Source organism: Prionailurus bengalensis, unplaced genomic scaffold (genome assembly GCF_016509475.1).
Source record: "Prionailurus bengalensis isolate Pbe53 unplaced genomic scaffold, Fcat_Pben_1.1_paternal_pri Un_scaffold_101, whole genome shotgun sequence".
Classification (NCBI taxonomy): domain Eukaryota; kingdom Metazoa; phylum Chordata; class Mammalia; order Carnivora; family Felidae; genus Prionailurus; species Prionailurus bengalensis.
The window spans coordinates 57,525-80,177 of NW_025091198.1; the positions used below are offsets into that span (position 1 = coordinate 57,525).

General features: G+C 50.1%; 1 protein-coding gene across 4 annotated transcripts in view; it reads right to left on the minus strand.

The window, feature by feature from the left end:
* LOC122478600 (liprin-alpha-1-like) overlaps nt 1-22,653 on the minus strand; it is a 41,300-nt gene that overhangs the window by 8,279 nt on the left and 10,368 nt on the right. The window contains exons 4-6 of one of the 4 annotated variants that reach the window (XM_043572143.1): nt 21,415-21,566; nt 20,578-20,750; nt 14,008-14,378 (exon numbers count right to left, since the gene is read on the minus strand). In XM_043572143.1, the coding sequence (XP_043428078.1) occupies nt 20,582-20,750; nt 21,415-21,566 (321 nt within the window). In that variant the 3' untranslated portion in view covers nt 14,008-14,378; nt 20,578-20,581. Of the gene's footprint in view, nt 1-14,007; nt 14,379-18,780; nt 18,895-20,577; nt 20,751-21,414; nt 21,567-22,653 lie in introns of those variants that run through there. The other 3 variants (XM_043572144.1, XM_043572142.1, XM_043572145.1) reach the window with 3 other exon arrangements.

A 22,653-nucleotide genomic window follows, 5' to 3' on the forward strand; every position in this document is an offset into this window, starting at 1 on the left:
GTATCACCCTTTTGAGTCTCCGTTGAGACCACAACCCTGGCTTCATAGAGACTTACTTTGAGGCAGGGTCACACAGCTCTGCTGTGACTGGATTCCTCTCCTACAAAAATTGTGAGCTATTCAATATTTGTAGTTTTAAGGTTCTAAATATCTAGACAATTCTGTCAGAGAGGAATGGAAAGCTAATAGTCTACCAGGTCCCAGCATCTGGTCTATGCTCTGGCTCCTCTCTGCCTCTCCCCTCCCAGGATCCCACAGCCACATTAGCCACCTTTCTGATGTGTCTGGACAAACTCGATTCTGTCTCCTATTCTTGGCCACAGCAATATCTTCTCCTGACACGTTGCAGACATGGGCAGGGTGGTTCCCTTTTGTCATTCTGGTCCCAGCAGATGTCACCTCCAGTGACTCCCCAGGCTGTCCTCACAGCACACTTGTTTTTTTCACTATTACAGTCCTTGAACCCCTTCCCTTTTGATTGGGACAAATCTTGTCTTTCATACCTTCGTTCATCTCCCCACCAGACTGTGGAGACCTGGCAGGCGGGGACCGCTTTGTCACTGCCAGCCTTTCAGTTAGGCCCACCAGATCCCCTAGCACAAAGTGCGTGCTTGGAGCAGTTACTGAATGAAGAAATTGAAGGACTGTGGAGCCCTCTGTCTAGATTTAATGGGCTTGCTCTGTGGAGATAACTGCTACTCATGGGAGATTCCTGTTGTATCTGAGGCAGGGGGATTCCAGAATGGCCTCTGCACGAACTTTCCCTTGTTCCGTTCCTCCAGCAAGTCTCAGTGTGCACCACGGACACAGGAGGCTGCCTGTTCCCTGGTGCCCGGCGCTAGCACTGCAGCCACAGGCATGAAGACCACCAAACAGAATCAGCACCCTGACCCCAGCTTAACCTAATCGGACCTAAACCTAAGCTAATGTGGCCCTCGAAGGTCCCTGAGTAAAGCTCATAAGCTACGCGCCCAAGAGCTGTGCTATGGATCTCAGGTTTCTGTCGTTCCCCTTTGTCCATCCCCAGTGTATACTCGTGACTCGTGAGGCATCCTTCCGTCGGCCAGCAAAATGAACCCCCTGTTTCCCAATGAAGAGCCTGGGGACCCCGGACTGTTACTGGACTTGGGCTCTGGAGTCAGTGTACAGGGCTCTGACACGTCCTTCCCTATCCCCACCCCTTACCGCCCCAAGTCCCCAAACCTCTCTAGGCTCTAAAGGCTTCAGCAAGTATCAAGTCCTTCTCTAGTCTCTCCGAACACAGTGAGGCATTGATCGAGAACCAAGGCCAGTTGACACTTTATGATTTTACGGAACTCAGGAGAAACCCACTGGCAACACAACTGATTATGGGAGAACACCGAGGCCTTTTCTTCTTTAGCTGTTGTGAAAATACTGGGAGTTAGTTCATCATAATTCCAGGTGCCCAGAGAGGCAGACTGTAGGACCCTAGTCCTTTCCTCTGGAGGCTGGGTCAAGGATGGTCCTGGGTGCAGCAGAAACCTACAAACATGAAGAATCTCTTGCCCATTTGGGGCGCCTGGGTGGCGCAGTCGGTTAAGCGTCCGACTTCAGCCAGGTCATGATCTCGCGGTCCGTGAGTTCGAGCCCCGTGTCAGGCTCTGGGCTGATGGCTCGGAGCCTGGAGCCTGTTTCCGATTCTGTGTCTCCCTCTCTCTCTGCCCCTCCCCCGTTCATGCTCTGTCTCTCTCTGTCTCAAAAATAAATAAAAACGTTGAAAAAAAATTTTGAAAAAAGAATCTCTTGCCCATCTTTGGGCCTTTGTGCATGCAGCTGTGACAATGGATGCTGCTGCCCCATGGCAGAGCTCTCTCTCACCTGTTTCTTCCTTCTGTCTTGTTACTGCCCAGTGTCCAGTCTCTCTTGGACACACCGTTCAGTGTGTGTGTGTGTGTGTGTGTGTGCCAGTGCATATGTGGGAATTAGGATAGCAAGGTGAACTCAAATGGACAGGAAATGCTGACATGATTTCTCCTAGAATATTTGTCTCTCATTTTTAGAGCAAACGTGATGGGAGAGCTTTAAGCTATTGCCAGTTGCACCAAAGATACTTTGTCAGTTACATAGAAATTACCCTAACGGAGAGGTATAAAATCTGTACTCTGAAATCTCATGAACGAAATGCAAGAGGACACAAAGAAATGGGAAACCTCTCCATGCCCATGGTTTGGAGTACAAAATGGTTAAAAGGTCTATACTACCCCAAGCAATCGACACGTTAGCGCAATCCGTATCAAAATACCACCACCATCTTTCACAGAACAAAAGATCCTGAAATTTGTATGGAATGATAAAAGTCCCCCAATAAGCAAAGCGATGCTAAAAACCAAAGCAAAACTGGAGGCATCATTGTGGACATATTACAAAGAGGGCTGAAAACAAACAAAAGAAATAAAAACAAAACAAACAAAAAGCCTAATGATTTATTGTGACTGACTCACTTATTCCAAGAATATTTCTATTTAGGTTCTCCTTATGCTTCTACCTCAGCAGTAGTCGAATAAAATCTAATGTTTGCCACTCAGATATTTAGAATAAATGAAGGAAAATAGGACAGAAGAATGTGCTGTCCTGAAGATTCAACGTTTCTTTATGTCATTTTCTACTCACGGGTGTTTCTAAATATGCGACCTCCTCATTTCTAGGTGATAGGAGAACGTGACCACATGCAGGAACCACAACTGACAGACTGTCTTTCAAGTGAATTGAGATATTTCTATATTTCTGTCAGCTATCACTTTCCTGTTTGGCAATCCCACAGACGTACTCACAGCTCAACCATTGGGAGACTTTGCACTTTAGCAACATAGGTTATTGTAAAGTCTATGTGGCCGGAGACATAAAAACACACAGTGATGTGTCCCTGTGTGATGAATGCAGTCCAGAAACAGGTGTCATGCTGCAAAGCAATCAGGTTAGATGTTAAATAGAATAGAGAATATAAGACGCTAATGCAATTCAAAGCAGGTGGTGCTGGAAAGAGCCCACCTCACGTCAGGGTCAAGAAGAGACTGGGATCAGGGGCCAGATTCAGGAGCAACTGGTCTGTCCTCAGACAGTGACAAGAAGCTCTAGGCGAGCTCCCACTCGGTGGTGTGCTACCCCACAGCAATTCGTTTGCCATGTTGGGGAAGAAAGAAAGGTTGTCCTTGCATTCCTAAGAAGTCAGGGCCAGGCGGGATTGTGTTGGCTCAGATGGTTACTTCCTGCTCTCTCCCAACCTCCTGGAATGCCTGTGCTTCCTAAGTTCTGAGATGCTAATGGTTTGTCCAAGCAAAGTGCATACCTTGCCTAAGGAGGTAGAAACAAGAATCTCCATAAGTAAAGATCAGAGACCATCTCCAGGGACTTGGGGGTCAGCCAGGAGCCAGATAAGATCCTTCAAATCACCACTGCTCTATCGCTGAAGGAAAGGAATGGAAGAAAGTGATAGCCCTTTTACATACAGGGCTCCTAAGTGTAGCTACCGGAGGTTCCCCTGAGGCCTGGCCCACTGAGGTTAGTGCTGACACCAACCTGGCCCAGGAAAAAGTGCTAGTGACTTCATTGGAAGCTTTATACCATTTTCTTCAGTGAGGAAAACATCTGGCCTTCAGTGCATCCCTTCAGATTCCCTTGCTCTTTCATTAATGAGGATATCCTTATGGGACATTCACAGACATCATCTAGGAGCATTTTCTGACGGTAATCATGGAGTTGTGACCAGTTGCCAGGAATCTAGGACGGCCTGGGCAATAGGAATCCATGGGCCTCCTCTGCAAGACCTCCCTTGGCCAAAGATGTCATCGGGGATCAGAACTGTTCAGCCCAAGAGGCTTGCTTTGTGCACAGGGGCCGAGGAGGTTCGGAAGGATCTGATCTCCTTTCTGGATCAAGGGCCTAGGGCCATGTTGAGGAGCTACAGGGCTGTCAGTCAGACAGTGCCCAGTCCTTCCCGGGGAGCCTGCACTCACACCGTGTGTCATCACATAGCACTTAATTTCTGATATCGAAAAGGAAAGGTTGACCTCCTGCCAGTAAGAACTCTGTGTCTGGCTGGTTTCTGTTGCCATGGGACCATTGCCCTGCTCTCTACCCACCCCTTTCAGGAAAGCCTGAGCTACCTACCCCCTGAGACACTCAGGGACCGTGCGTGTAAAGTTCATTCACCGAGCAGGTTGGGGCACAACAATACTCCAAGACTAAAATACCAGAGCCTGAATCTGAAGACTTGCCAGGAGCAAGAGCCTACCTTGTGAGGCACAAGGGCCTCTCTATCCACAGATGGGAATGGCTTGAAACCTGGCCAGAGCTTGACACTTTGCTGACCATATTGCCGTTGGGGTGCATGACGCTGCTCACGGGACTCCCTGGTACAGCTAGTGGGTGTTCCATTTCTCTTCAGGCCACAGGTCTTTTTCACTCCTTGGAACCCACACTTGCCCAGGGAGTTGTGCTAGTAACATCAGCTCCAGCTTCTTTCTGTTTTCACCTGAGATGAAGAACCTTAGCCCTCAGTGTATCTTTTCAATTTTCTTACACTTATCCTCACTGTGTGTTCATTGGGAGACATTCCGTGCTGGAGTCGGGCAGCCTTTGTCTCCAATTTTATTGGTGGAGTCTTGCCAAGTTCCCATCAGTTTGGAATTGCTTGAGGCACTGATGCTCTTCTGGTGTCTTCCAGATGTATCTTGGGAACAGGAGGTACTGGGGACATGAATGTGTGAAGCACAAGAGGCTTGCTTGTGGGTAGTGGCAGGTGATATTGGGAGACAGTTGGCCTCACTGCTGTGGCAAAATTTGATACAGATGTGGCCTTTAGGGCCACAGTCAGAAGGAAAAAAAACAATCACAGAGATAGGGCTAGCTAGTCTTCTTTTTTTTCATACTTTACTGATAAATTAGCTTCCATACAACACCCAGTGCTTATCCCAACAAGTGCCCTCCTCAATGCCCATCACCCATTTTCCCTCTCCCCCACCACCCATCCACCTTCCATTTGTTCTCTGTATTTAAGGGTATCTTATGGTTTGCCTCCAACCCTCTCTGTTTGTAACTATTTTTTCCCCTTCCCTTCCCCTCGGTCTTCTCTTAAGCTTCTCAAGAAGCACATGTGAGTGAAAACATATGATATGTATCCTTCTCTGACTGACTTATGTCGCTCAGCATACAACCTTCCCGTTGCATCCACGTTGCTGCCAATGACATGCTTTCACTCTTTCTCATTGCAGATAGGGCCGATTAACTCCCAGTGAGCACACATGAAGGTTGTTTTCAACCCCCCGAACAACTAATTTCTGATATCAACGAAAACATGTTGTCCTCCTCAAACCGTTGGGCGTTGAAGTCTCTTGTTTGTGCAGTGACTATTACTGTGCTCTTTGCCCCCGCCATAGACTGCCTCAACATCCTGCTTTTGGAGACTTTCAGGGATCCTGCATGCCCAGTCGTTGCGCCAGCAGGTGATCGTCAAAGAAACGACTCAGAAAGAACTAAACAGAATCAGAACCCAGTCCTACACACTTGGGCATCAGCTCGTATGGAGACTCTGCCCTCCAGATCACCACTGCTTTTACCCACGGACAGGAAAAGCTGCAAAGCTGGCAAGTGCCCCAACCCCCCTACACTGTTTGATGTCAGATGTTGGGTTTCTTTTGCTACATTCAAGCTCCCAGGTGTAACTAAAATAGGTTCTATTTCTCTATAACCCACAGGTTTTCCATAGTCATAGGACACGAAGCTTCCCTGGGGAATTGTGCCGGTCACTTCCTTCACAGATTTATTTTATTATCATCTGGGACAGAGAGTCGGGACCCAACTGTATCCCTTCTGATTCCCTTGATCTCTTCCTAATCCGGTTTTCCAGTGAGGGACTTTGTTTCCTAGCCTGGAACTATGTCTCTCTGATTTTAATTGTGGAGTCCTGCTACGTTGCCCTAGATCCAGGGGAACATGGACAGTGGGTTCTCCATGGGCTCACCTGTGACACCTCTCTTGGCAAGAGAAGGCAAAAAGTCTTCTGGATTGGGGCAAGTGTTATTGGGAGGGAGCCATCTTCCCTTGTGTGCAAGGGGAGTTGGAGATCAGAGGTCGAGTCAGGAACCACGTAACTGTTACTCAGAGAGTGCCCAGCATTCACAAGCAGCTAACACATGGCGATTCCCAAGGACACATTGCCCTCCCTTACTGAGACCTGTGTGCTTGTTAGCCTGAGGGCTGTTGGTGACCCTGTTCCACGGGTCGCTGTGAGGTAACCACATGGTGAGAAGTCCAGTGTTGGAGCATGAGCATTGTTCTTCCCCAGGTGGTCAGGGCAGACAGTCCATGCAAAGACTCGGGGACCAGAGCCCAATTCCACAGACATGGCTGCCAGCCAGCACAGAGAAGCCAACACTGAGATAGATCACGAGGGCCTCTGCCCACTGGTTGTAAGTGGAAGGCAAGAGCCAGAAGCCTTCCTGCCCTACGTAGCTCAGGATGCAGTGTGCTTGTGATCGGTGCTTCCTTTCATGCCAACCCCACAGACGTTTCCTTCTTACTCTCAGGACACCTAGCTTGCCTGGAAAATAGTGCTCATGTCCGCAGTCCCATTTTAATTCCATTTCATCTGAGCTGAACAACTTATGTCCCCAGTGTGTTTCTTCTCACTTGTTATTCTTATTTTGATTATGATTATCATCATACTCATCATTGTTATTTATTGACCAGTTCCTCCCTGTGGGGCTTTGGTGGAAGCAGTCTGGAAGCCTCCCTTCTGATTTTTCATTGTCAACTCCTTTAAAGCAGGCTCCCTGGATGTGGGACAGCTTGGAAAATTAGTGCCTCATGGGCTTCCCTGGCAAACAAACACTGGCAACAGGAAGCAGGTACCCCAGTGCGTTGGAAAGCATTGAGCACAAGAGGTTTGCCTGTGGACAAAAGGCCGGGTGGAAAGCAGGCTGCCTTCCTTCTAGGGCAAAGGAAATACATCAGCAGGAAGGAGTCAGGAGCCACGCAGCTGCCACCCAGACAGCAATCTCTGGCAGCTTCTCTGACTAATTTCACTTAGCATAATATCCTCCAGTTCCATCCACCTAGTCGCAAATGGCAAGATGTCATTCATTTTGATAAGGCACAGACCTTTCTTCTGGCGGAAGGTGAGAGGCTGCTCACAGGTCTCTCTCTGAAACCCAGCGATCCACTGAGGAAATCCCAGGCATCTGGAGGGATCCGTGTGTAACACGATGAAGAGTAAAAACGTCAGGAGGACGTCTGCCGCCAGGGCAAGTCATCAGGCGTGCAGACCTTTTCAGGACTCCAGGACATCCTCCCACACTTCACACGGCTTTGTGAAGAAATCCGAAGGAGGGAAGGAGGAAGTGCATTTGACTAACCAAATAGCTCAACCGGTTTTCAGACACATTGAGAAAAAACAGAAAATGACACGTTTCCAAAGATTTGAGGCTGCATAAAATCTGCTCTTCGTGCCAACAGAAATCACTGCTGCAACCTGCCAGCATACATCTCCTCATGGCCTCCAGTGTTTGTTCCTTGTAAATGATGACTTTGCTACAAGTAATAAATTCTATTACTGTGAGTTAAACACGTACTCACACATGCAAACACAACACACAAAAGAGCCACCAGGGTGGCCCACTAGGTCAAGCGTCCAACTTTCAACTCAGGTCATGATCTCGAGGTTTGTGGATTCGAGCCCTTCGTCCAGCTCTGTGCTGTAAACTGGGAGCCTGGAGCCTGCTTCTGATTCTGTCTCCCTGTCTCTCTGCTCCTCCCCTGCTCACCCTGTCTTCCTCTCTCAAAAAGGAACAAACATTAATCAATCAATCAATCAATCAATCAATAATTACATAACCCAAGGAAAGCTCTCTGAAGGGACCGTGTTGCAGCTGGGAGACAAACACAGCACAGGGAATGCTGTCTGCATGAGAAGCAGGGAGATTCGGGAGCAAAGGGAGAAGCCGGCTGCAATTCTAATGAACAGTAATGGTTACTGCCCAGAGATCAAGACACCAATCCGTCAAGCCACCGACTCCCCACCAACTCCCAGAAATGATACAGCAGCCTCGACAGGCACCCCACGGTGAGACATTACAGAGCAGAGAAATAAAGTGCCCTCTTTCCCTAGAAACAAGCCAGTCTCAAGCATATGCCACTTATATCCACGAGCCACTCTGTCACACACAAGAACCACAGGGTCCCCGGCATCCCATCCACACATCCATTTCGACAAGCACGTCACTGAGCCCAGCCCAGGCTCAAAGGGAGGCCTTAGACTCCACCTCTCAAAGGGAGTTGTAGTGAAGCACCTACCTCCCATCGCGACTTTGATGTCATCATAGGCCACCTCTCAGCAAGTCTACGATGTCACTGCTTGTAGGACACATCGTGATGTCACACGAATCAAAATGTGAAAGCAGGGTCAAGATGGAATCGTGACATGTAGCACTTGCATGCTGATTTGTGAGAGGAGACATGTCTCCACTGCCAGTGCAGCTCAAAGTTCGAACCCGGGCTACTTTACGTTCCAAAGTGAGGGCCAGGGAGCAGTCATTCCAGGCTGAGACCATCTATCGCACGGAGGGGATCCCTAAACAACCACTAACGTTTTCTATTCTAGAAACTTCTGCACAAATGCCAAAGGAAGGTGTACAGTAAACCCTCACGAATGCATCACCCATCTTCCACCAGTATCAAACCACATGGTCACTTAATCATTGATGCATACCCTGACCTAACCCAGGGCGTCGAGTTCCCAGACGGTGGGTGAGTGCACGTGTAAATACTGGGACATACGGTGGCACCGTGAGCCCTTTGTGTTGTCCTCCTTGCAATCCACGTGGCTGAGCGATACATATCGCTTTATTACCTAGATGCCACCGGGTAAATCTGAAATGGATTTGCCAGGGCTCACACTGGCCACAAATGAGTTTGTAGGGAAGCAAGGGGAGGAACGGTTAGAATAGTATCACATGGGGTAGGGAGGGGAGTAAAAACCAAGGTGGGGGCAGCCACAGTTTCTCTTGAAATAATGAGTGTGGTGGCACTTTGGGCAAAATGTTAAAAACGGGGGCCCCTGGGTGGCTCAGCTAGTTGAGTGTCCAACTTCGGTTCAGGTCATGATCTTATCATTGATGAGTTCAAGCCCTGCGTCAGGCTCTATACTGACAGCCCAGAGCATGGAGCCTGTTTTGGATTCTATGTCTCCCTGTATCTCTGCCCCTCCCCCAGTAGCATTCTGTGTGTGTGTCTCTCTCTCCCTCTCAAAAATAAACAAACATTAAAACATTTGAAAATACCAGGGTCACTCAGCTGCCACTCAGGGGAGTATACAACTCTTGTAGGAGGGTCATGGGTCTGTGCAGACGTTATTTAAAATCTTTAAAAAATAAATCGAAATTAGGCGCACCTGCGTGGCTCAGTCTGTTTAGCATGCGACTCTGATTTCAGCTCACATCATGATCTTTTTGTTGGTGAGAATTGTGTCCCATGTCGGGTTTGTGCTGACAGTGAGGAACCTGCTTGGGATTCTCTCTCCCTCTCCTCTGCCCCTCCTCCTCTCTCTCTCTGTCCCTCTCAAAATGAATACAATTTTTACAAAATTTAAAAGGTAACATAAATGGAAAAGAAAATAAGGTGTTGGAGACTAAGACACCCTCAACCCTCTATTTGTGCAATGTGACAATCCCTCAGTCAGTGCTTTAATTACAAGTTAAATATTTTGTTAATTTTCTATTTTTTACGTTCATTTTGAGAGCAAGCACTTGTGTGAGCGGGGGAGGGGAGAGAGAGAATGCCAAGCAGGGTCCGTGCTGTCAGCGTAGAGGCCGATGGCATGCTCAAACCCCACAAACCGTGAGACTATGACCTGAGAAGAGATCAAGAGGCAGACGCTCAACCAACTGAGCCACACCGGCACCCCTAGTTAAGAATTTTTAAAGCAATTTCCATTATTTTATTCTCATTATAAGTTTAAAAATAGCTTTTACTTAATTTTCTTAGAGCATCGTGGCCTGAAAACCAGAGCCATGGCACTGAGGCCTGGAGTGTAAGCTGTGGGCCGCCCCCCAGCGCCAGGGGAGAAAGGTTCTGTTGGCCTCCTCTGAGGATGGCTGGCCGGATGCACCGAAGACACTCCAAGCCAGTGGGACGGTGGCCGCCGGTTGCGCAGGAGAGGCCGACGTACCCTCTAACTGCTGGATGTGTCCCGGTACGTGTCCCCGAAACCCTGTGGGCGGCCACCATGCCCATGGCTCACAGCGGACGGAGGCCTTGGAGGCGGCACAGTGGGACACAGGCCTCCCTGCACCTGGCCCTCACCACAGCCCAGCCTGGCTGGCATCCTGGCATCCAGGCCTGATGCTGCTTCCTCTCACGTGTGGGCAGGATGGTTTTCTCTTGCATCACTGTCTCCCCCGCACATCTTAGTACCTGTCCAGAGTGCTTTCTGTCTCAGTAGTCCCTGAAAGTGTCTTCTACCAACGCAGAGCCCCCCCCCCCACACACACACATTCGTGGCCAGGAGAGGCTCGGCACACTCGAGTGAGAAGATCAACTGGAAGTAATCCCGATGCATGCCAGAGGTCCTCTTGACCATTGTCCACTGTCTTCTGCTGTCTTCCTGGACAGTCCAGGGCCCTTCCTGTGACCCGAGAGTCCTCTTCCCTTGGGAGGGTGGGGCTCGCCCTCCCCACCCTGATGGCTCTGGGACAGGACCAGGCAAGGCAGGCCTTCTCCAGAAACAGGTGGACTGAGGAGGTGGGGTGAGCAGTGGGCCCCCTGCAGGCACATCTATGTCCAAATCTCTGGAACCTGTGCATGTGACTTTATTTGGGAAAGGGATCTTTGTAGGTGCAGCTAAGCGGAGGACCTTGACACCACCCTGCGGTCCTCGGGAGGGGAGGTGCAAGGACGGATGTTCTTACGAGAGGCGGCAGGTAAGATACACTGAGGGAGGACAGGACAGTGGGCAGCAAGCAGCGAGGCTGGCAGGCCGCAGCCTCCCCGCCCCCCACCAGTTTCTGCCCAAGCAACGGTGGCTGAAGACACAGCGCTGGCCTCGAGGCAGGACTGCAAAAGGTGCAACAGGAAGACAAGGACAAGAAACAGCAGAATCCGGGCCACTTGTTCCCACTGAGGAGTCAAGCGACAGGAAGGTAAGAGAGAGCAGAGTTCGGAGATCTTGAGAAACACCATCAAGTGAAGCCATATCGGCAAGAAGGAGGAAACAACCCCACTTGCGCATGTGCCTGCTGCCCCTCTGCAGAGGACATGGGGACAGATCACTCCCCGGACCACGGAGCACCCTTCTGGGGGGGGCTGAGCGCTCAGCTAGCAATAGGCGAGGAAGAACACGTGAAGCCACGATTACCTTCAGATCACACGATGGGACACTGGAGACAGGACCTGAAGGGCAGCAGTGATGAGGGTTTAGTGACCTCCGGTAGGAGTCTCTAGCAACGGGGGAGTCAAGGGTCTTCGGTGGGACCTGGTGGGACTGTGGAAAGGCCTGCAAGCCTCGGACGTTCAGTGTGGAGTGAGCACAACCAAGTATGGCTAAGGAGTGTTCTCAGAGAGGCGAAAGCTCTCGACATCTGCTCGGCGCTGGGTCTGTTTCTCAACTGACATTTGTTTTTTAGGCACAAGTGGAACCACCAAATCAAGTTTTAATAAAACATCTGCAACTTAATGTACCTGTGGTGAATTGATCTGTTTCCAGAGACTTTCAGATGCCTAAGGCTTGCCCAGCTTTGGTGGGGAAGAGCAGATTGTTACATGTAAAAAGCAAGGAAGCACTCTGTTGTTCCAAATCTCACATTTAACACTAAGGACTAGGAAGTGCAGAAAAAAAAAAAAATAAGAAATCAGCCAGCACAGATTCTGAACAGGAAGACAACAAGCTAACTACGCCCTAACGGAAGAAAGATGGGAAGGATTACTCCACAAAAAGGGAACGCAGCATTCAGAGGAGTAGCCGATCAGTCCTGGCAGGAGAGACAGTCCAGGAAGATGAAACCCAGTGATCGTCAGCTGTGCCCACCACACACGGACCACGGGTCACGGTGTCCATCCGCCAACCCGATGGCCATGTGCTCACCGTGGCGGGGAGGGAAGGAACCGTCCCAGAGTCGCCTGAGCGACAGGGATCTTGTGCCAGAGCCTCATGAGTTGGCCTGGTGGTGGCTGCCAGCCCCCGGTGCGGGCAGACCCTCCCGCCTGCCACACCGGCTGGTGTAAGACTCAGCACTGGGTCTGAGCTTCGGGAGAAGCAGCCTAGTGGGTGCCAGGGGCTGAGACGATGGGGAAGGATGCAGCCCTGGGCACTTCTTGGGACCTTGAGAGGACAGCAGCAGGACAGGAAAGCCCACACACAGGATGGAAGAGGAGTGGAGACTGGGTGGAAAGCACGCGCCTGTACACACATGCGCACACGCACACACTCCAGTCTCCTGGGGTCCTGGAGGAAGAGCAGCCTCAGCTGGCCCTGACCGTGGAAGAGTCGCCCTGCCCTGTTGGCCTATTGCCTGGGCCCCCGGCTGCACTGATTCCGGGGCCGCCACCCTAGGGTCTGGGCACTTGGCCCTCCTGTGGAGGACACCCCTGTCCTGAACTTCCACTTCCAGCTGTGGTATTCTATCAGCTGGTTTCCACACTACTACTTCCACGTGGCACAAGTGCCTTCATGGCCCCGTGCACCAGAGAAATCCACGGCAGCCACTTCTCAAGTCAATGGCAGCTTATTCTCACTAGTCTTTATTGGCAGTGGGAAACGCTCCACTACTGCCTTGAAAGCCAGCAAATAATTCCGTGATAAAAATAGTTCAAAGTAGACGGTACCTACTCTGTCATACAATCAGGAAGTTCACAAAAGATTAATAGAAAGACACAGGGAAACTGTCAAACGTCCAATGTAAAGAGACATGTCGTTTCTATCTCTGTACCAGCTGCATAAGAAATAAGGCACCATGATCTGAGCACATTCCTGGGTGGCTTTTTTATATGCCACCTCAAAATTATAAGTTACGTTGGCTACTTGGATAACCTGAAATGGCTGTCTCCTCAAAATCTACACATGGAGATGGGGCGCCTGGGTGGCTCAGTCACTTAAGCGTCCGACTTCAGCTCAGGTCATGATCTCACAGTTTGTGAGTTCGAGCCCCACGTCGGGCCCCGTGCTGACAGACAGCTCGGAGCCTGGAGCCTGCTTCGGATTCTCTGTCTTCTCCTGTCTCTGCAGCATCCATGCTCATGCTCTGTCTCTCTCTCTGTCTTTCAATAATAAAGCAACATAAAAAAATTAAATAAAATCTACAAATGGAGAATGAGGTCCATTCCTTAAACTTGTTAACAAACAAATCTAAACAGCTGATTTCCGAAAGAACAATAAGGCCTTTATTAGAGTTGCTCTACATTGTTTCCAGGATCTTGCATCTTGCTCTGTACTGAGCACCCAGCACCCTGGCCCGAGGTGGGAGACCAGTGCACCCTGATTGGTCCTCTGAGAGTTCTGCTGCCAGGGGTCTAAGGTTCGGGTTGGGGGGGAGAAGGGGGCGGGCAGGGTTTCGGGGAAGAGGTGGCCAGGTTGCCCCACCCAGGCTTTCTGGGGCCTCAGCTCCCAGGTTGTGCGGGTCACTCCAGGCAAACTGCCCAGGCCCCCAGGGACCAGGCTCAGAAACAGCATACCGGCCTGGGAGATTTTCACAGTGTTTCCATCAGCTTTCCACTCCAAGTTTCTTTAGCTGATAGTTAACACCAGATATTTTTACTCTGTTCACACTGCAGAAGAAAGCATTTCTTGCTAGAAAAAGTGTAGTTAAGGTGAGTCATTAAAATACAATGACAATTGCTGCAAATTAAGTCTGATTATATCAAAACCATGGGTGTAGAGCTAAGGGACATTCGTAAAGGATAATGCAGGCTGTGTCACGGTGATTTTGCAAACGTGGTAAAATCCTTTTCTCTGTCAGGGTTTCTTAACAAACAATTAAACAATGATGATTACAACACGTGCACAGGTTATAAAAGCCCTGTATTTGTCGTAGGATTTATACATACAACCATGAGAGTACATACACTTGAAAGACTAAACTGAGATATAACAACATCAATTGATTCCAAAGGATATTTATAGCCCGGATATACATGAAAGTAACGAACTATCTATAGGGAGTGACAAAGTTACAGAAATGTACGAAACATTAAATGCTAAATGAGTTTCTCGATGCTATTCACGAATTTTTCAGTAATTAAATACTGTAATAAAATATCTCAGCGTCCATATAACAAGGATTAACAGATGAAAGATCTGGTTGAAGTTTCAAATGTAGTCGCTGCTGGGCTCTGCGTGCTGCAAGACCATCGGGAGAAGCAGTGTGGGTAAACTGCAAGATAAAGGAAAGAATCAGTCTTAAGACATCAGCCCGAAAAGCACCTTCCAGGGCCCCAGGTGGGGCCTAGCGCGTGCCCCCCCTCCCCAAAGACCTTCCTGGCTGAAGAGATTTGAGAATCTAGAGAACATATGAAGCATTTTGCATTACCAATGAGAATTATTCGATTGAGTTCATACTGGCTTAAGACTGAAAGTTACCAAATTAAAAAAAAAAAAACAAGATGAAGGAATCAATCAACTATTCTTTTTTTTTTCAGGATTTTAAGTAATCTCCACTCCAAAATGGGGCTCAAACTCACTACCCTAAGTTCAAGTGTCATAGGCTCCACCTGGCCTCCAGCCAGGAGCTCCCAACAATCAAACACTGTGGCTGAGACAGGAAAACAGAATGAGAGGAGAACAAAGCCCACCCCCGAGGCCCTCAGATCAGGGAGAAGAGGGCTGGGCTCCGGGGCCCACACCCGAAATCTCCAAGTTCAAACTCAGCCCCTCAGAGGGCAATGTGCTTCCACTTTTAAAAGCTAATCTCTCAACTGAGAGGCCACCAGCGTCACTCACGTGAGGACTAGAATCCTCTTGGGCCTGGTTCATTCAAGAAGGTGTGCGTAAAACAAGCCAGCCAGGGCCTGCTGACCTAGGAGCTCCACCAGACCAGGCAAAGGCCAGTGCCACTTGCTCCCGAACGACCGGGAAGGTCAGCTCAGACCTGGAAAATCTCCTACTGCTTCGACAGCAATCCTGCCTCCCTACCACAAAAGACATTAGCAGACACTGAAGCCAAACTTCTTTTTTTACGAAAAGAGTGGAAATACAGTTTTCTCCGGAAAAACTGAGAACACACCAACCTCTTAAGTGTAAGCACACAAACACCAGAATCCTCTTAGCAGGTGTAGAGAAGCTCATGTGTCTGTGTGTGTGTGTGTGTGTGTGTGCATGTGTGTGTGTGTGTGTGCGTGTATGTGTATGTGTGTGTGAGTCTGTCTATGTGCATCTGCGTGTCTGTGTATTTCTGAAGTCCCTAAGTGAGCCTGCTGCGGCTGTCCTGGCTCACATGGACATTGCGCAGACAGGACATGGGGTGTCCGACTGTGGCCTGCATGGACGGTGCCCTCTACTCACCAACAGGAGGCGTCGGCAGGATTAAGACATGACTGCCTGAATCTAGCCTCTGTGGTGCAGATACTATGCCTGCTCCAAGCAACACAAGGGGCAGCGTGCAAATGCAGCATGCGGTTAGTCTTGAAATAGCACATGAGGGCACAAATACAGCCACACACATTCCAAACCACAGCAGCAACCACTGAGGGCTCCCGGGGCACTTCTGAGTGGGGTTCTCTCCACCCGCAAGCAGCCGGGGGAGTCCCCGGGAGTTCACTCTCAAATAGCAATGGGGCAGTAGAGGCCATGAAAACACTTTCGCCGTGTCCATCTGCCATCTTGTGAAAGAGGGGCCAGGGCTGCCCATCACATACGTAGCTCTGCAAGTGTCGCTCTGAGGCTGGTCCAACGCTCTGAGGACACCCACGATGCCTAGTTGTAGTAGTTGAGAGAATACGCTAATATTCCATCAGATAGAAAAGTTAAAAAAATCTCTTTCACTGTGAACCTTTGATAAGCAGAAGTGAGGAGTAACCTTAGATCATTTGAGCCTGAGCATGCCATAGCATCTGAACGCCTTGTTACATATTAAGTCGGCCATTCTCCATCAGTGTTCACATTCCAACCCAAGAGCCTCCCATACCTCCGCCAAGAGGCTGGGGCAGAGCAGCACGTCACATACAGACCAGCAGCATCTTCTCTGGCTGCATAGAGGACAGAGAGGAAGTGACCCAGAAGCCTGCAGGGAGAGTCTCTGCTGACCCAGCAGGTAAGTCAACAGTGTCTTGATCTACATTGCTATCTCTAAGAAGGTGCCCTCCTGAAGCTTCTATCATCATCCTGGGAAATTACAGGACACATTGTGAAATGAAAACCAAAAATATATAGTAAGGTTACCAGCCCTTTAAAATGACCTCACTCTGCAAGTTTGTTTACAGCTGTTTACCCCCATTCCTGACAGCCATTGGGGGCCCCCTGCCCAGACGGCTGCCCCAGGCGGTAAAGGAGGCAGGGCCATATTTGTGCCAGGACCCTGACCGGGCACAAGTCAGGACAGTCCTGGGCTGACTGGACCTGCCGCACTGTCTTTGTGAAATCACCTTCCTGCTATAGAAGATACTACCTTTTTGTTTTCAAAACAGTCTTTAAGCTGCGGACAGTGCTACACGCTAGGACAGTCCCACCGCACCCTTTCACGTGTCCTATTCTCGTCACACTCGAGTGTTCTTATGGCAACGAAGACAGTCTTAAGTAGTGGTGTGGGAGTAAATCAGTCCTGGTGTTGTATAAGGAGAAATCAACACTTCGTGTCTTTTTAAATAAACGACTGTAACCTTCCCCCAGAGCACAGGGCCCTGGACTGCAGAGAGACCTCCAGCCGCCCCCAAAGGCAACTTACAGGCTCTATTGCCAGGCTGCCGTCAATGTGTTATGATGTGAAAAATATTTCTCAAGACTATCAAAAGTCAAATACCAAAAGGAAAGAAACCAAACTCCTCACCTCTGGTAAAATATTGGTTTCTCAATAGCTCGTTGGTTTGGGTGTTTTTTACGTTTTTGCAGGTACATTTATGTAGTTTTGAAAGAGACACAAACAGTATGAGTTGTGGAAGGGCAGAGGGCTAGGGAGAGAGAGAATCCCAAGCAGAATCCCCATTGTCACCGCTGAGCCCAACGGGAGGCCCAAACTCACGAAGTGTGAGATCATGACCTGCGCTGAAAGCAAGACTCAGATGCTTAAATGATTGAGCTACCAGGCACCCCTGTTTGTTAGATTTTCAGAGAGAGAGGGAGAGAGAGAGAGAGAGAACGATTGTGTGTGAGTGAGATAGGGGCAGATAGAAAGGGTGACAGGGGACCCAAAGCAGGCTCCACGCAGACAGCAGCCAGCCCAATGCTGGCCTCAGACTCACAAGCAGTGTGATCATGACCTGAGCCAAAGTCAGACACTTAACCAACTGAGCCACACAGGCGCCCCGAAGCTCATTTGCTAATAAATTAAGAGCTAAGCTTAACTTGTAAGGTAAAATTATCTCCGCATTTGGAAGAGTAGTCTGGTACATGATTCCTACAAACATAATAATCTACGTTCCTGTTTTTTTTTTTTTTTGATTTTACTTTTAGGAAATCTCTACCCCCAACACAGGGCTCAAAGTCACAACCCAGAGATTATGAGTCACGCTGTCCTCTGACTCAGCCAGCCAGGCATGCCCAAATATAATACTTAACAGTTAACGCAAATTTAGAGATCATTAGGCTGAAAACTTATTTCACCAACCCTTTGGTCAGTCCCCATGACCAAAAGGTGGTTCAACTCCCATTCCAAGATAGTACGAGGCTGAAGTCACGAGCCAACACCCCAAAAGTTATGTCAATCTAAAGGATGACAACATATTGCAATAGCGTCGAAACCAAGACTTCAAACTCAAAACAATACCCATTGAATCCTAATAGTGTATTTTCAATCAGAGATGTTAATGTGGAGTCCATTAATGGGCTTGATTTACTTATCTTTGAGAGGCAGAGAGACAGCATGAGCAGGGGAGGGGCAGAGAGAGATGGAGAGAGAGAATCCCAAGCAGACTCCAAGTTGTCGGCACGGAGCCCGACTTGGGGCTCGACGCCACCAACTAGGAGATCATGACCTGAGCCCAAAGCAAGGGTCGAGCGCCGAATCATCTGAGCCCCCCAGGAAGCCCACAGGAATGGGCCTTTGGGGAGAGGGGTCCATGCTCTCCGGGAAATTAGACAAGGGTGCCGTGGAGGGGGGTTTGCAGTGGGGACACTGAGGGCATTCCCAAAGGTGTACAGTGTTCTGTAGAAGGATCAAAAGATTCCTGATTCTCCACTGAGCCCATGAGTCAAACAGAATTCCACAGGGAAATCAGAAACAGAAGCCATGAAACTTCCACGTGGCACACGAAGCAAGAGTGTTTCTCTCTCCACATAAGAGCTAAACGCACGCCAGTCTCCCGAGCCTGTGAGGGGAAGGGACAGGCAGAGCTCAGGCAGGAGGAGGCAGCACCGAGGACTCCGTGCCGCGCAAAACAGACCGGGTTTGGGGAGAGAGGACTAGCTGTGCGGTGAAGCTACGCGCTGCCTTGCTCCAATACAGGTTGCGGGGTCTCCAGCAGGAGAGCAGTGGGCGGGTGCAGACGGCCCGGTGTCACCTGTGTGTTCTGGGTCGGGATCTGCACCAGAAGCGCCAGGGCGGTGACATCGAAGGTCCCGTCTAAGGCCATCAACGTGCCGTGAACGCCACCGTCTACGCGATTGTTGGCCTCCTCTTTAAGGCCAATCGATAGGACCCAGCGAATCACCGGGTCCTTCCTCCAAACCAGCACCTCTGCCGACAGTAAACACCCATGGCCACGGTGGCTGCCGAAAGCTCTCTCCATCACATCCACACCCTGTGATGCAGGACAAGGATCTCCGCTCTGTGCCCCAAGCCTATGCTTCAGCTGCACACTCCGGGTGTTCTGGAAAACCTTCCTCCCGTCAGACAACACTGTTGGCCCCGAGCCTGGGCACCTTGTCACTTCAACACAAACGTCTCAGTTCTAATCGCAAAGCCCGCTTTGTGGACTCAGTTGAAAATCAGAGAAACCTGAAAAGACTCCCCAGCATATGAAGAGACTGTGACGGGACACCTCACTTTCATGCAAAGTAATAAATATTGCATCTCCTTTAGGAGACATCGAAAAATCACCAGATGATTCACTAGTTACTTCTGGTGAAAGACTGCTTCTGTCAACTGTGAAGAGATTTAAAATGAAGTACACAGTACAGGAAACACATATACCCAGTTCATTTCCAAGGTCTTTCACTAGGTAAAATAACAGTTGTTCAAACACATGGACACGCTTAAAACACTTACAGATCGTGATTACATTTCTCTGTAAGAACTCTGTAAGAACTCTGAGACTCATTCTCCTGAGGCGGACATTGTCAACACTAGGCACCTTTCGTGGAGCCTTATGGGGCTCTACCTCACCGCCACCTCCCTGAGAACTTCACTCCTCATAGCCCACTGTACCCAGAAGCCTTACCAGAAACAGTCGGTTAACACATATTTTATAAGTGACGTGTATATGCTGTATTCCTTCATAAAACAAGGTAAATGTGATTAAGAAAACCATAAAGAGGGGAAAATACGTTTACAATACTCTACTGCATGGAAACACATAACTTGCATACAAGTGGACCTGATCTTCAAACCCTGGCTGTTCAAGGGTCAACCGTATGTTTCTGGGACTGGCCATGCATGTCCACAGAGACCACAGTATGATCCACTCTCAGACACTGCGTTATACCTATGGTAACCCAGAAGCCAAGTCAGCGATTTGAACATCTCAGCCCCGGAGAAAGTCACCTACACACACTCTGTGAAACTGAATCAAATGCTGGGGCAAACGACTCAATAAACGCTGTCCTCATATGACCAAGTACTGAAACCGTACCTCCCGAAGATGACAAAAGAAACGTAGGAAACACAGTGAAATGTTTTGGCCAATTTTGTGACCTCTGGACTTACAAGACATACACATTTCTGGGAGCAGTGGGTGTGAGAGCCAGAGGGCACTTTCACGAATCTTAATGTTTTCATTACAGAAAGTATAAGGATGTGGAAGAAAACACACCGGCAACATCTAAGGGACCGAATTTTCCCAGCATGGTTCCAGGAGCAAAAGGCCCTGGAGGCCTTTTTATGTCCGTGGAGGACATAATACTGCTTTGCAGCTATAGAGTCTATTGAACAAACGAACAGCTACTGCTTTAAAAACAGGTACAGCTGAAAAGTGCTCAGCAAGGTGACAAGAAACACAATGCTTATTTTTTAAAGTTTTTGGTGTTTTTCAGCTTGTCCGCCCAATTTGCTGAGTCCCAGGGCACCTTGGGAAGGGTTTTCAATTCAGTGGCTCCAATCCAGTGGCTGTGGGGAAGCAGAGTGATGAAATGGGAGGTGGGGGGTGTCCACAGCCACGTGAGGTCTCCCGACACGGGGAGGGGTCTGCAGGCAGAGAGACCACGGATCTAGAGGAATGAGGCCAGTAAGACCACCCACACGCTGGAAACACGCAGGGGACACCAACCTGGTCAGGCAGGCTCGTCGCTAGCGTGGCTGGGGTGGACCTTTTGTCTTCTGGTGAGCAACCAGCGGATGGATTTTGTGATGCCCTTCTTCTTGGGGGCGTTGGTCAGTGAGTCCTGGCTATTGCTAGTTTTGCTGAGGCTGCTCAAGGGGCCATCCCGAGAGCCTGGGGATCTGGGGACGCACAGGAGAGCATCTTCCACGCGTGCTCGTCACACGACACACCGCCCCACGTGATTAGAAGCACAATCCCCCAGCTTCTAGGGAGGGCTGCGCCCTGGGAGCTGACACTCTCTCCCTCCCAAGTATATCTGGAGTCCAAGCACCTTGGGTTGAGAACGCTCGGCACCCCACCCTGGCCGTGACCCGGGAGCACGGAGGACATGCACACCTGAGCCACCCCAGGACGTGGTGCGAGGAACAGAGAGGCTGCTGGAGCTGCCTGGTGGGGGTGGGGGGAAGAGAGCATGGCTCCTGACAGCCCCACAGGGCACAGTGCGGCCCAGGGGAGGAGCCCTAGGGAGCATGTCACCCAGGATCCCCCGGGAGGAAAAGGGAGGTCTCAGGACGGCTGGTGCGTAGGATCTGAGCAAACGAGGCTGCCCTACAGCCACCAGCATCACAAGACTCTGGTCTTTTCCCCCTGCCTTTTGCTCTGCTGGCCACACCCAGGGCACCCAGGCAGGTATCCCAAGAATGACGTGCACGTAAACTCGGTTCATTGGCCTCTCTTTGGAATCGCTGTTCCGACCCTTTCTCCCCCATGTAGAGATCAAAGGTTTCTCAGAGCTGAAAACCAGCGCACAGGCATGTCTCCTACGATGCCTGTGCCCCTTACTTTGTGGCGTCCCTGATGTCCTCGTGGCTGGCCTTGTGCAGTGCCCCTTGCTGCAGCCTGTCCAAGCTCAGGGACCTCTGGGAAGAAGGAGCTGACGGTACACATCGTGTCCTTGCCGTGCTATCTTGTGACTCTTCCTCCAAAGGCAGCAACTGTGGGGTGGAGAGGAGAGTGACATGAGTTCACCGTGCACCCAGACAGAGGAGCACACAGCCCTGAAATCACAGCCAGCAACTCATTTGAAAAGCTATGAGCTGTGCTTTGTGCAGCGTCCAAAACGACTTCCTAGGATCGGCCTAACGCCAGGCGAAAGGGTGGATTCGCGTCCGGGCAGTGGGCCCACTGAGACCCCCAGCCCATCTGCACCGAGGGGTGTACCCTCCCAGGACCTCGCACCACCAGGAGCCCGGCCACAGAAGGTAGAGGCGGAGACCCAAACCATGTCACCATACACCACAGCCAGCTGAGAAGGAAGGTGTTTGTTTCCTGACGCCATTCAGGGCAAACCCTGGTGAGCACGGAGCCCTCCCATGCACGATTGTCCAAAGCTCTTTGTTTGGGGGAAGTGGAGCGAGCTTGTGGCCTAATCCACTGTCACCTCTGGTGGCGATGCAAGGCTGGAATCTACGGGGACGTGTGTAAAGTGACAAGGCACCCAACCCCCTGACCCCACACTCGGGTCTGACTTCTGCTTCTCGGGGACATTTCGGTTGATGTTACAAACTGATGGACTCATCTGCAGCTTACAGACAGTCTGCTCGACACGGTGGAGACACAGCGTCCCTTGGCTGCCGTCACGACAAATGAACCCCTTCAGACTCCATTTTTCCTTGTGTGACAGGCTGTGGGTCTGCGGCTATGTGGCTGTGGGCCCTGGAAAGGACCGTGGGGCCACGGACCCGCCAGCGTTACGACCCTTGACAGGTCCTGGTGGTGAGGCAGGGCCGGATCTCACGAGACACACGTGTAGGACTGGTGAGACAGGCACAGCCAACTGGGTTTGTACCAGGGCCTCCGAAGCTGCATGGGGCTCGGGACACCCATGGCGGTCAGCACCAAGTGGAGCTGAGCTCAGGGAAGACACAAGCTTAACCAACAGCTCCAAAACACCTGCCTCCTCTCCTGATTTCCTGACAATCATCAGACAACAAAAGGCTACCTTAACAGGCTACAAATTATCCACATAAAACCAAACAGGGTCAGACTGGCTCAACACAAGTAGGTTTCATACCCAGGTGG